The sequence below is a fragment of the Penaeus monodon genome, chromosome 12 (assembly GCF_015228065.2).
Source record: "Penaeus monodon isolate SGIC_2016 chromosome 12, NSTDA_Pmon_1, whole genome shotgun sequence".
Lineage (NCBI taxonomy): Eukaryota > Metazoa > Arthropoda > Malacostraca > Decapoda > Penaeidae > Penaeus > Penaeus monodon.
The window spans coordinates 20,074,719-20,088,421 of NC_051397.1; the positions used below are offsets into that span (position 1 = coordinate 20,074,719).

General features: G+C 40.7%; 3 protein-coding genes across 4 annotated transcripts in view; 1 reads left to right on the forward strand and 2 right to left on the reverse strand.

Moving 5' to 3' along the window:
• The first annotated feature begins 6 nt into the window (after positions 1-6).
• On the forward strand, positions 7-4,079 carry LOC119579358. Its single transcript, XM_037927123.1, has 2 exons — positions 7-716; positions 836-4,079. Exons 1-2 carry the CDS (start codon positions 309-311, stop codon positions 1,574-1,576), a joined length of 1,149 nt encoding a protein of 382 aa, XP_037783051.1. The 5' UTR covers positions 7-308; the 3' UTR covers positions 1,577-4,079.
• Positions 9-304, reverse strand: LOC119579359 (the record flags this gene model as incomplete). Its single annotated transcript, XM_037927124.1, is given in 1 exon segment — positions 9-304. A coding segment is annotated over 1 exon segment (294 nt), but the record flags the coding sequence as incomplete, so codon positions are not given.
• A 4,825-nt stretch (positions 4,080-8,904) lies between the features above and the next one.
• Positions 8,905-13,703, reverse strand: part of LOC119579361 (pre-mRNA-splicing factor SYF2-like) — a 34,939-nt gene continuing 30,140 nt past the window's right edge. For both annotated transcript variants that reach the window (XM_037927126.1, XM_037927125.1), the window contains exons 4-6: positions 11,526-11,650; positions 11,074-11,244; positions 8,905-9,449 (exon numbers count right to left, since the gene is read on the reverse strand). In XM_037927126.1, coding sequence (XP_037783054.1) covers positions 9,284-9,449; positions 11,074-11,244; positions 11,526-11,650 — 462 coding nt within the window. In that variant the 3' untranslated portion in view covers positions 8,905-9,283. The remainder of the gene's footprint in view (positions 9,450-11,073; positions 11,245-11,525; positions 11,651-13,703) is intronic.

Here is a 13,703-nt window from a genome sequence, read left to right on the forward strand (position 1 = left end):
GGAGTGAGTGCCGAGTGAGTGCCGCGCTGCCAGTGCGTCTCTGTCAGACCAGAGGACGTGACGCGACCAGGGATATACGCGAGATACGAGACGGGATGGTGAATGTCAGCCTCAGAGATCTTATCGAAACAGCCAGTGTTAAGTTGAAAACGGTGCAGTGAATCATAGTCTCCTTCAGTGCAGTGATTTAGTTTAGTTGTTGAAAGTTCGTTCAATCGCAAAAAGTGAAGTGTTCCGAACATGAGAGTGCCAGGCCAGTGATCCACCGGCCGCGATCCATCTCGAGAAGGAACCCGAAGCATCGGTGAATGCAGTGCGCAGAGACCCGGGCCTGGGAGGTGCAGGGAGTGCTGGCCCACGGTGAGCAGGCCAGGATAGCTGGTCGTAGTGTCCGAGCAGGCAGCATCGGCCCTACCTCACAGGTGTTCGAGTGTAGGATGTGCCAGGGCAGCCACGAGTGCTCGGGGCGGTGCGCAGAGTGCAGCACGAGCGCAACCTCCTTCAGGAATAGCATCGCGATGGGCGGCGTGAGAGGAGGTTCCACCCTGAACGAGGTGGGCGTTGCGAGACACCTTCCCCACCACGCCTCCACGCCACACCTGTTTGTGTACCAGGCCGCCGACGACGAAGACGAGGTGGACCACGCCCCCAAGGACTGCAAGGAGCCCATCTACTCCTCCGCCATTGACATCCGGAAGGCCACCGCATCGAAGGAGGTTCGTAATTATGTTATTAGCAGTAACAGTTTATTTCAATTTGAAGTCTAATAGCTTGTTAGGAGAGTTATTCGGCCTTGCGAAATACTCATTCCTTACCTTGGTCACTCCTCTTCCAGGCCGAGGCAGTGCGTCGCATCACGGAAAAGTACGATTCGCTCCGCGCCCTGACGGACCGACGAGACGACGTGGACGACCCGCTGGCTGTCACGGACGAGGATGTGGCGCGAATCGAGACGTTCTTTCGTGGCCACAAGACGCAGCTCTGGGTCTGTCGCACACTGGCTAACCTCTACTGTGAAAGTGGGGCTGGAGCTTCGCATGGCACGTGGGAGCTAAAGTACACGGGCGTACCCATTCTGCTGCTGGACCAGGGAGACACACGTTCCCGCGACAAGCGCCTCCTGCAGCTCATCCTGGCGGAGAAGGGAACGGGCTTCGCCCTGTGGAAGGACGTGGTGGACAACCTCACATCGTACAGAGCCCAAGAGCCCCAGTTCCATACCCTCTACCTGTCGTCGGACCACCGCCGGCGGATGGGACTTTCCTTCAACGACGGGCGCGCCGCCTGCGAGTTCCACAGCCACATCGAGCGCCTGACGGCCGACCCCGCCAACATTTCGCTCTCAGGGCCCGGGAAAAAGAAGAACAAGTCCAAGGAGAAGGTATCAAAGTACAGAGCTCCCAAGAAGACCGACATCTCTTCGCCTTGCAACTTCCAGCACGTGACCACGGTGGACGCCTGCGACAAGACGCGGTTTTTCTCCCTGCAGGCGTTCTCCAAGGTGAAGAACCCGCCCCCCTTGCATCCGCACACGGTGGTGGAGCGGCCCGTGGAGGCGACGAATGCCAAAGTATAGAAGGCGGAGAGTGCAGCCATACTCGCCCGAAATTCCCTTCAAATGTATATGAATCTATTTAATCTTCCTTTTGTCGTATTGTTAAGGGATCTTGCGAATAAGGTCAGTGAAAAGGCGTGAACTCAGAAGGAGTGCTCGAAAGCAACGCCTGTTTGCTTAAACGTGCCAACATAATAGATTCTCTCGAACTTGTTGATATGCTTGATTGACATTCAAGCAAAGATGCTGCATAGGGCACGGATGCAAGAGCAGAAGACAAGGGAGAATCCAAGTGATAAAATGTTCTCTTATGAAAACGGAACTAGAGTTAAAGAGACATATGAAGTCTCCTCTGTGCCTTTTTTCTTGACAAAATATAATCTAGAAGTGTTCACGGTGATTCTCCCGAGGACATGGGAATAGTGCGCTGAATTGTCATGCAATATGTGATTTTTTCATGGGTAACGGAATACCCAGGTGACCCAGTGACATGGTGCTTTTGGTGACTGTTAAGAGACGGTAATAACAGTTTATTTTTTATCTCAGTGGTACATAGATTTTGGTTAAACAAACAGCAACATTAGCGAAATGCGAGTTATTTGTCACTCATTTGAAAAAGCTGCATATATCATTAATGTATTATACGAGAAAGAAATGGACTTACAAGAAAAGTGTACAAAATGGGGTGGAAGACAAAGATATATTTTGTTCTCATTTATGCGGTAGAAGACATGCACGTCCGCAAAACAAATTTGCATTAAGAGTATATAGGGTTTAACACGGAGAAATTGATCTTGACTTTCTGTGTATTAGTTAATGTCACGTATAGAAATATAAAGATTGTATGCATATTGCAATGCAGTAAACTAAATGAATGTACAGCGAGGTGATTCAGATAAAAAAATATTGTAGTTCTATATAACATTAGGCATCCAATGTAAAGGCTTAAAGCCTGTCTATGAACGGTTACGGGAAATTAGCCTTATAGAAAACATATAGGGCTCTTTATTTTCCGTGTATTGCTGTAATATTGCTGAAATGTGTGTAAAAGAAATGTGTCATCCATAAGTCTTTAGAGACGAGGAACCTTAGAGGCAGAATGTAATGTGATTTTGCCATCTATGTATATATACCTTACGGATAAACGATTTACCTTGTTAAAAAAACTGCATTTTATTCCTTCATATGCATAGTATATGGGTAACTTGAAGTGTTACAGCCATACTTGATTTTGTTCAACTGGGTATGTAACCAACCGTGCTGAATAGCAAGTCGACATATGTGAGCTTTTATTATGACAGAATTGTTATATATCCTTTTTCTGAAAGACCATGCTCTTCAAGGGCTTCCAAAGGTTCTGTCGAGATAAAAAACGGAAACCATTAGTCTGTTGCACAGTTAAGCCGCCATTATGATGGCAGCATTTGCAAGCATCGAATAAGGGGTCTTGTTTCGGTTATTCCGGATTCCTGCACGTACTTCGTAATGTCTAAACTCTAAGGAATCTTTGATGAAACAATCACACTATTGATTTATGGATATCTTTTTCAGACACCAAGTCTTACGTCTCCTCAAATATCTACGCCAGTTTTAATCGTAAGAATGACATTCTTTACTCAAACGTCCACGCCATTCACAAGAAATTCATCACCATGAATTCCACTTCTTGAAAGGGATGGGCGTTATGTCGGCGGCACCAAGGTCAGGGTGAATAAGGCGAGCTGCAAGAGCCAGGCGTGGCTGGCACCTGTCCAATAAGGATAAGAACCTAACAGCTCACCTGGGTATTCCTTTCCAGATAACATTCTTCCACTTTTCGAAGCATTTATTGCCTTTAAGGAGGGCGTAACGGAAGTCGGCCGCAGTTAGTATATTGGGTACTTGTAATTGCGACGATAAAAATTGAATGTTATTAGTTTCCAGCTGTTATTATGCACATTAAAGCAAACATGGATTTAAACATGTGCTTGTGTATGTGAATACATATATATATATATATTATTATATAATGAAATGAATTGTTATTCTAAGTGTAGACACTATATTTGCATACTATATTTCCCTGAACGATGTAAGCTGTTATGGTTGCAACATGCAGTCCTGTTTGTCTGTCAAAACCTTTAATGAGATGTTTGACATCGTGTTTGTGCGACTTAGGGACCTCCACATCGCCTGTTTTGTACCTGAAAAAAAAAAACATTTCTTTCAATCCAGTACTGCCAGGGATGGACTATGTATCTGGAGTTTTTAAACATTCCCGTCTGGTGTAATACAAGGTATAACTGATGAAAATAAGCTTTATTTTGGACAGTTCATGAGAAATATAATCTCCAAGTACATGAAGGCAAGTTTTGTAAGTCATCTTTTATTATGATATTTGGTTTGAAACATGATTTGCAGCTTTTTATGCGTCAATCAGTATGTACTTACTGAAATTATCGAGTAGGAATAAGTGTTATGTCTGTGTTCTTTTGCAGCTTTTCAACCCCGTGGTGTACAGTGTAAATAAACAATATGAAAAATATCCAGATGTTTGAGTAAAATACCTAGGCTACGTGAAGAGGGTTACAAAGAAATGGTAGTTTCACTCACGCACCGTGCACGCACATGCACTCACACTCACTTACATTGACACTCACAGTCACATTCACACTCTCACTCCTGCTTACACACACACACACACACACACACACACACACACACACACACACACACACACACACACACACACACACACACACACACACACACACACACACACACACACATTCTCATTCACACACACACACAATCCATACTCGCACTCTCTCTTCTCTCTCTCTCTCTTATTCTATCTCTCTCTCTCTCTTATTCTATCTCTCTCTCTCTCCCTCTTATTCTCTCTCTCTCTTATTCTCTCTCTCTCTCTCTCTATTCTCTCTCTCTCTTTTATTCCCCTCTCTTTTCTCTCTCTCTACTCTCTCTCTCTCTTTTCTCTCTCCTCTCTCTCTCTTTTCTCTCTCCCCTCCCCTCTTTTGTTCTCTCTCTCTCTCTCTTTTGTTCTCTCTCTCTTTTCTCTCTCTCTCTCGCTCTTATTCTCTCTCTCTCTCTCTTTTTCTCTCTCTCTATCTCTCTCTCTCTCTCTCTCTCTCCCCCTCTTTCTCTCTCTCTCTCTCTTTCTTCTCTCTCTCTCTTCTCTCTCTCTCTCTCTTATCTCTCTCCTCTCTCTCTTATTCTCTCTCTCTCTCTCTATTCTCTCTCCTCTCTCTTATTCTCTCTCCTTCTCTCTCTCTCTCTCTTATTCTCTTCTCTTCTCTCTCTTTCTCTTCTCTCTCTCTTTTTTCTTCTCTCTATTCTCTCTCTCTCCACCACGCACGCACGCACGCACGCACCATGCACACACACACACACAACCACACACACACCACAACCACACACACCCACACACACCACCACAACCACACACACAACACACACACACCACACCCACATGTGCTCCTCTCTCTCTCTCTCCTCTCTCCTCTTTCTCTCTCTCTCTCTCTCTCTCTCTCTCCCCTCTCTCTCCTCTCTCTCTCTCTCTTCTCTCTCCCCCCAACACCACACACACACACACACACACACCCCACCACCACACCAATCTCTCTCTCGCTCTCTTTCTCTTTCTCTTTCTCTTTCTCTCTCTCTGTAAGGGGAGTCTCTGGAACATCTGAGAGTAAATCTCGCACTTCTTGTTTCGGCACAAAAGAATAATTGGGGTTTGTTACTAAAGGTAGGCTAGAAACATCATGTGGTAGCAGAATTATCATTAAAGGTTGAGATCAAAGCTATATCAATCTAACCTGCCAAGATGAAAAGCTTGAATGACATAAAAGCATCTTAAAAAATTCTCATTAAGTGATAAGAAAAATTTATAAATAAAGAAAATAAAAAACCATACAAAAAAACATGACAGTAGTCATTAACTTATTAACACTCCATCTAAACCATCAGTAATTAACATATTTCCAACCGTCCATCTGATGAAAACAAAGATAATTTATAGTTAGCCTGAGATTCACCGAGATTCGAAATTCAGATTTCACACGGAGAAAGATTCCACCAACTAATTATCAGTTTTCATCACATTTGTCAAAGGTCATCTATTAATTCAATAATTAAATGAGTTAATTAACTGTAATCATGGCTGAAATGAATAATAATAACAACTTAAGCACTGAACTCATCCAAGCAATCTTAAAACAAGGGTGATTTGCTCTCACAACAGTGTCACTTCACACCAAGTCACTTTGCTTATATTTTGTGGCAAATTGAAGCACTTCTACGTATTTTCTCTTTGTAAAGTTATTTATTTTGAAGATATAGTGAACTTCAAGCATCCATAAGTAATGAAAAAATATGATGAAATAAAAGTAAAAGCTGTTATTATGAAGCCAAAAAAAATATAAACCTGCACGAAAATAGAGCAATCTTAATAAACACCATAGATAAACAATACCTTAAAAATGCTGTAACTCCTCAGCTTCATTGATCTTTCATTAAAACAATGGATATAAAATCCAAAAGAATAAGTTCGTTAAAAATGTCGGCTTTCTGAGGGAAAGACTGAGCACATCACTAACCCAAGATTATCCGCAATTCCCTCCAAGGTTGTTAACACCAAGGTCTATATAAGTATACTTTTATAGACCTTGGTTGACCCTACCTTTTATATAAACAATGTCGTGCACCAAGTTCATTAATCTTGAGTCTGTGCACCAAGAATCATTATTCTTAAAATTGTCATCTGTTCTTTAAAACATTACAGCTTTTATTTTCTTTAGACATTTACATAGATCTCTAATAAAAAACACATAACAATTTTTGTACAAAAAGAAAAGGAATAGAAAATATGTACACAAATTTAAATATAAAACAAAATAAAATTAGGCTGGCTAGCCAGCTTTCAGAAATATGTATTTTCAAGCGTTAAAGGGCCAAATGTCTATTCAGCAAATCAGGTCATTCTCCATCCCAGTAAAGACCGCAGAATTTCCTCCAAGGCTTGTCAGCATCTCCTGCAGGCTGGTCCTCTGCAGCATCGCCTTCTGCTCCACCTATAGTTTCTGTCATGGCCTGGTGCCAGGAATAATTTGGGGGGGATGACAACAATCATCTTGACCCTCCTTCCTGAAGGTGGCTGTAAAGTCCTCATGACAGTCCAGAGCAGTGACCTCCTGCTCCCCATGCATCATCCCATGGGTGTGATAGACCCCTCCAGAGTCCAGCAGCGTCTCCTGCAGACAGGTCCTCTACAGCATCACCTTCTGCACCACCCATAGTTTCTGTCATGGCCTGGTGCAGGGATAGGTGGGGGAGGGGGGAATTGTTATGAAATCTTATGTGGCTTGACATAGGGGCAAGAATGGCAAGTAGGAAGCTGAGGTTTCAGCTCACTACATCTCATTCTCTCTCTCTCTCTCTCTCTCTCTCTCTCTCTCTCTCTCTCTCTCTCTCTCTCTCTCTCTCTCTCTCTCTCTCTCTCTCTCTCTCTCACTAACTCCCTGTTGCACCCTCCCTCACTCACTCTCGCTCTCACACTCACTCTAGCTCACTCACTTATTTTTTGTGTGAAGGAGTGATTTTATTATTTTTCTTGAAATATGGTTTTCATAAAACAAAGTTTAATTTACAAATTTGAAATAATTGTTATGTAGGCTTGCTACATGGGAAAGCTAAACAGTTTCTTGGAAATTATGTGTTAATAAGATAAACAAAATGAGCATTATCCACAGAAATATGTAGACAAGTATAAAAAATCTTTTCCATTATGCTTCCAAGCTATAAGGCTTGGAAAATATTTGACCATCATTAAACAACTCTCAGGAATTGGATTTTTTTTTTTTTTTTTTTTTTTTTTTTTTTTTTTTTGGGGGGGGGGGGGGGTAAAGATGCCTTCTAATTCACATATATTATTCCATGAATTTAACCTCTATAAAATGTCACTACAAAAACTCATGTACAAAAATGAAATTAAAGGTATTTCCAGAAATAATATGTCATGAAAATCTGTGGATAGAAAATATATTCATATAAGTTCCACTTTCGAGCACATCAGATGAAACTAGCAACTCCCAAGAGCTTTGAAGATAATGTCATACCTTATTAACAACTAAGTAAATGAATAAAAGATAAAACTATGATATATTCTGAAAAAAAAGGCAATGCTATGAAGGTAAATCTAAAAAAAACAAATCCAAAAAATTAGGTCTATTTATTTAACATGACAAACTGAGAAGTTACAAATTTGTACTGTCAGTCCATTAAACTGTAAAGTATCATGCTAAGAACAAGACAAATTTTGGAAAAAATATGAGATTTTGTGTTTTATCATCTTAAAAATGTATGAATTTCAATCTTCTTGCACAATAAAGATCTTTGATCATCTCTCCCTCTCCCTCTCTATCTCTCTCTCTCTCTCCCTCTCTCTCTCTCTCCCTCTCCCCTCCCTCCCCCCCTCTCCTTCCTCCTTTCCCCCTCCCCCTCTCTCTCTCCCCTCCTCCTCCCTCTTCCTCTCCTCTCTCTCTCTCTCCCTCTCTCTCTCTCCTCTCTCTCTCTCCCTCTCCCTCTCCTCTCTCTACTCCTCCCTCCTCCCTCTCCTCTCCTCCTCTACTCTCTCCTCCTCTCCCTCCTCTCTCACTCCTCCATCCCTCCCTCACTCACTCTACTCTACTACTCTCAAATCTACTCTATACTATACTCACTCTACTCTACTCATCTACTTCTATCTCACTCTTCTCTGTTCACTTCACACTTCTCTTCTCTCCTCTCACTCTCTACTCCTCACTCTCTCTCTCATTCTCACTCTTACTCTCACATCACTCACACACTCCACAGTGCAAACACCACAACTCACACTCCACTCCACTCACCACACACCACTCACACTCACACCAACACACCACACTCACCATCCATACTCCATCTCACCTCACTCACATCTCACTCTCACTCACACCACTTCTCTCTCTCTACTCTTACTACTCACATCTCACTCTCACCACTCACTCTCCACTCACTCCACTCATCTACTCTCCAACACATTCACCACTCACACATCACACTCACACACACACCACTACACACCACTCACCACACACCACATGATCAACACTGACCAAGACACCACATGCACATCACATCTTCTGCACACAAACACGGCATCACAGACACACGTCATCATACCAAAATCACATTTCACATCACTCATCACACACACCACACACACACACACAACTACACACACACGCCCATTATTGAATTACAAATATGAAACAAATTATTCACTCACATATTTTCTGAACAAGGTCAACAAAAAATTGAATTTTAAACCAAAATGCATTGCAGAATACTTTCATATCACTGTAATCCTTCCATGTTTCTTGAGTCTTGTGGATCTTTATCATTTTATCTTAATTGATGTGAAACCTTAACATACTGTCCTATTTCATACATAAAAAATATGGTTAATAATAATATTTTTTATTCACTCAATATATTTTTTTCTGAGCATCCCTTAACCAAAATATTATTCTTTGTTTTCAATAATGTTCCTAATTAAGTGATACATTCTAGGAAACCTAATGACAATGACAAAATAATATATAAAAACAAAAGATACTAAAATCCACCATGAACTTCTGCAATTATTACAAATTAACATTTTCTGTTAATTTGTACACATTGTAAAATTGGCATGAAACATCTAAAAAATTACACAGCAGTTCCACGTTCTAGATTCTGCTTGATTTCCTCAGTGTAGTCACCATAGAATCTCTCCAGCTTCTTGTTGAACTTCATGTTACGCTCATTGATAAAGTTGATGTCAGCATCATCATCGTAGATACGGCGGCGTGAGTATTTCTCTCGCTTAGAAATCCTGAAATGAAATGAAATTAATATAGGTATGTTCTACTCTTAATCTTAATCAAGCTATCTATATATGTAGCATATCTGTTATATATACATGTATCTTATCTACTTAGCATTCTGAATGTAGATGGCAGGGTCAACACAAAAAAAATATTGGCACTTTGTGTAAATGGGAGGAAGAGTTTACATAAATAAAACATTTGCTGACTATATTTTTTTTCAATAAACATAAATTAGCAAAATATATTTGTATCACAGAAAGTGAATTAAAGTGATCTGTGAAACCCAATTCATCGAGATTTTTTACCCATCATTTTCTTTTCATAGTGTCCATGTAGCTAGCCATGTCACAAGTAAGAAACACACTTTTAATACTATTAGTTTCTCTGTTTGCCTCACACAAATGCTGTTACTGAGCACCAACAGCTTGTAATTGCCTGTTGTTATAGAACTTAATCCGTCTGTTAACTTTTTCCACAAAGCAACTGGGTGAAACATTAAAACTTCAAACTACTTCTTTTTCATTCTATCTTATAACTAATAATATGTGTAATGCAATACTTAATGCACTGACACAAAGTGAAATAATCCACACATATTAATCCAATTTGCTCAGATGGCAAGAATACATGCAATGTCCACTGTAATACAAGTATATTTTTTGTATTTACACATAGATGGCTCTACAAGTGCTTAGTCACCAAGGAGTCAGATATTAATCCTACCTGTCTCACCTGTTTATCCTTTTCCTTGATTTCTGGAAAGTTTCTTTTGTATTATTTCATTGTCTTTAATGTAACTAAGACTTTAACCCAATGCCGATGGGGAAAATTAATAAAAAATGGGGAGAATGCTGTGCTCATTTTTTATATTTTTGTGAAATGTTTCTGCACATACATGGCTCTGCTAGTGCTTAGCAACAAAGGAGTCAATTAGTAGATCTTGTGACCTTACCTGATTTCACCTTTTCTTGTATTGGCGAGAAAAATGAATTGTTACTAGTGCTATGAATATCGATGTTATTTTTATTGTAAACATTAGAATTAATATAATGTTATAAACATTAGTAACAGCAAAATAAGATAGCGTAAAATGTTTTCGTAAATCAACGAAAAGGGTGAATGGGTGAGACAGGCAGTACTCATTGGTGACTTGGTACAAGTGTAGCGATCTATGAGTAAAAACAATTAAACAAGTAAACTCACAGTGGGCATGACATGTACGTACATGCCATGCCCATTGGCAAAGGGTTAATAACAAATTAATAATCAAAGTATCAGTAAGAATAATAGCAATATAAATATCAATATTATTAGAAAGAAAAACACATTTTCCCGCAATTTCAAGGAATTATTATTAGAAAGAAAAACACATTTTCCCGCAATTTCAAGGAATAGGGAAATCAGGAGCGGTCACTAAGGCCTTTTGATAGGCTCATTAGTGGCTAAGTACATATGGAGCCGTCTGCACATTACAAACAGAAAAACAAAACCAACCAAACAAAAACCAGGGGACAGTAAATATATCTGTAGTGATTGGGTTAAGGGATAAAGATATCCTGCATATCTATATGTCTAGCTACTTCCTCTTTCAAAACTTTAAAAGAAAAATGCAAGCTGCATAATACTTACTGTTTCTCTAGATCATCTACCATACCATCAATAGCTTCTTTGGAATCCTTGTGAAGCCCAATAGCTATAGTGTTGTCCCTTCCATAGAATGCATCTTCCCCCACTGCCTCTTTTTCTCTTTCATATTCTTCTAAGTCTATCTTCCTGTTCTTTACCAAACGGTTGTACTGTCTGAAAGTTAGAAAGAAAAAAAAAAAGGAAAGCAAAGTTTTGATGTATTATTTGCCATAATTTTTTATAGTGTTTGAGAAACCTTTTAATTTTAAAGACAACTTTTTAATGATCTAGGGAATTTTCCATTAGCTAACAGATAATATAATGTGAAGCAGTTTGCAATGCACAGCAACAAAAAAATGCATTTGAGAAATAGTTTCAAAAATATACTACAGTTTCTAGTACTTCAAATACTTATAAGAAAATTTGAAGCTTGAAACATAACATATTTTCTGTACCTAATTGTAGCATCTTCATAGGTAGAGAAACCTTGGTCTGGGTTTTTTTTCTTCTTTCTTCTCTCCCAACGTTCAGCTTCATCCGCTCCAACTTCCAACATCTTGAGACGGTCATAGTCTTTACCCTGGAAGAGAGAAAAAAGTTCATTTGTTTGTTCCTATATGTTTTGCAAAGACTAAATAAAACATATTTAGCTATTATAGACCCATAAACACATCCAGCTATAAAGGAAATTTTCAGTATGTATGTGGAAATGTTCACAGATTACAATAACTATGAGACAAAGCAGAAAGGAATCAGCACATATTAATAAGAGACTAGTATACTGCTATTCTGTCTTGATTAAAGTCAGGAATTATCATAATATATTTCTGAACTCCTCTTCTCAATATCAAATGTAATAAACTAGTGTTAATATTACTTTTGCATATTTTTGTCTCAGTCCATTTTCACAGCACAGAAACGAAGATAGTCTTTTCATATTATTTATGTATCTTTTCTTTGTATTACCTCTGAAAGAATATAATTTATCTTTGATATACTTTTATCCCTTTGAGGTCAATTTATAGTTTTTTTTTTGTTTTTTTTTCTTACATATTCTGTCTGATTAAGAGGTAAAGAGACAGAATAAAAATTGAAAATATGCATTCTCTGCTTTTGTTCTTTCATTACTTATATATATATTCACATCATCTATATAGATGGGTGGGTGCTTAACGTGCAAGGTGATGTGAAGTGATGGTGTGGTAGCCTAGTGTTAAGTGCTTGGATGCCTTCTTGCTTGCAGCTGCCACCACTGGCTAGCCTAGTGCAAAAAAGGGAGCAGCTCTGCCTAACCCTTCTCGGCCAGTTCACAGCCTCTCCGTCATCGAGACTTCTGCAGTGCCTCCTCGTGGCCACCCATGGATACTGGGCACCTTGCGGTCCAAGGCTAAACCGTAGGGAATCTTGGAGCAGCAAGAGGCCCCAGAGGTATGGAGCTATGGCCCACCGGTGTGTGGACACGCCCTGGCTCTGTACCAACTCCTGCCCCTTAGCCCCTTAGGTAATTGGGCAGTTCTGGGGAGGTGGGCCTTGCCAGCCCTCTCCCAGCAACTACCGTTATAAATGGATATGCTGGGGGGAGGGGTGCTGTCCCTCCCACGCAGCTGTGAGTCCCATTGGGAGGGCAAATGTTGGGGCGCAGGATGGGAACGAGAGTTACTTGTCCCACCTGCGCCCCGGCAGGCACCAACCCACCATGAAGCTTGTGGGGCAAAGCCCTAGAGAACCCCACAGGAGGATAGGGGGCCCCACAGCCTGCCGACCCCGTTTATTTGGGGCAGCGTCGGCGGGAGCGGAAGAGATGGCGTGCACCCAGAGTGACCACTCGAGGCTTAACCTCAGCTTTCCAGGTAGGCGCTTGGAACATCCGATCCTTGTGGCAGGATGACCAGTTACCTCTACTATCGAGGGAATTGGAGCGATTGGGAGTTGGGTGGCTGCCCTCTCAGAGGTGAGAAGACCTGACAGTGGCACGATCAGGATGGCCATTGCTGCTCAGGCCGCAGCAATGGTCATCACCTCCAGGGAGTAGTCATAGCCATCTCCAGCCGACTTCAACATTCGGTATTTGAGGTTGATGAGCGTATTATGACATTGAGACTCAAGCATACTTTTGGCTTCATTTCCCTTGTTGCTGTATACGCTCTTAAGGATGTTTGCAAACTCAATGTGAAAGAGGCGTTCTATGCTAAAGTCTCATCTGTGGCAGAGATGTCTGTTGGCCCCCATGGCTCGGGAGCTGATCCCAGCAGCGAGAACAACCTTCATCTCCGGAACTTTGCTAGGTCCCAGAGAATGAGGATCTCTGGTTTCTGGTACCAGCGCTCCAACTTGCATCGCTGGACATGGTACAGTGTTACGGGTACAGTGTTTCACTTGGGCACACTGAAGGAGTAGTATGCCCGTGGGTTCACTATAGCAGTCTCTGATCGAATCACAGAACTTGATAACCTGACATACCCAGTTGCTCTGTGGGAGTTCTTCAAGCGCGAAACACTCGAAACATATATATATAAATATATATATATATATGTATATATACTATAATAGATATATGTATAGAATATATATATATATATAATATAAGATAATATATATTATATAATAGAATATGTATATAATATAATGATTAT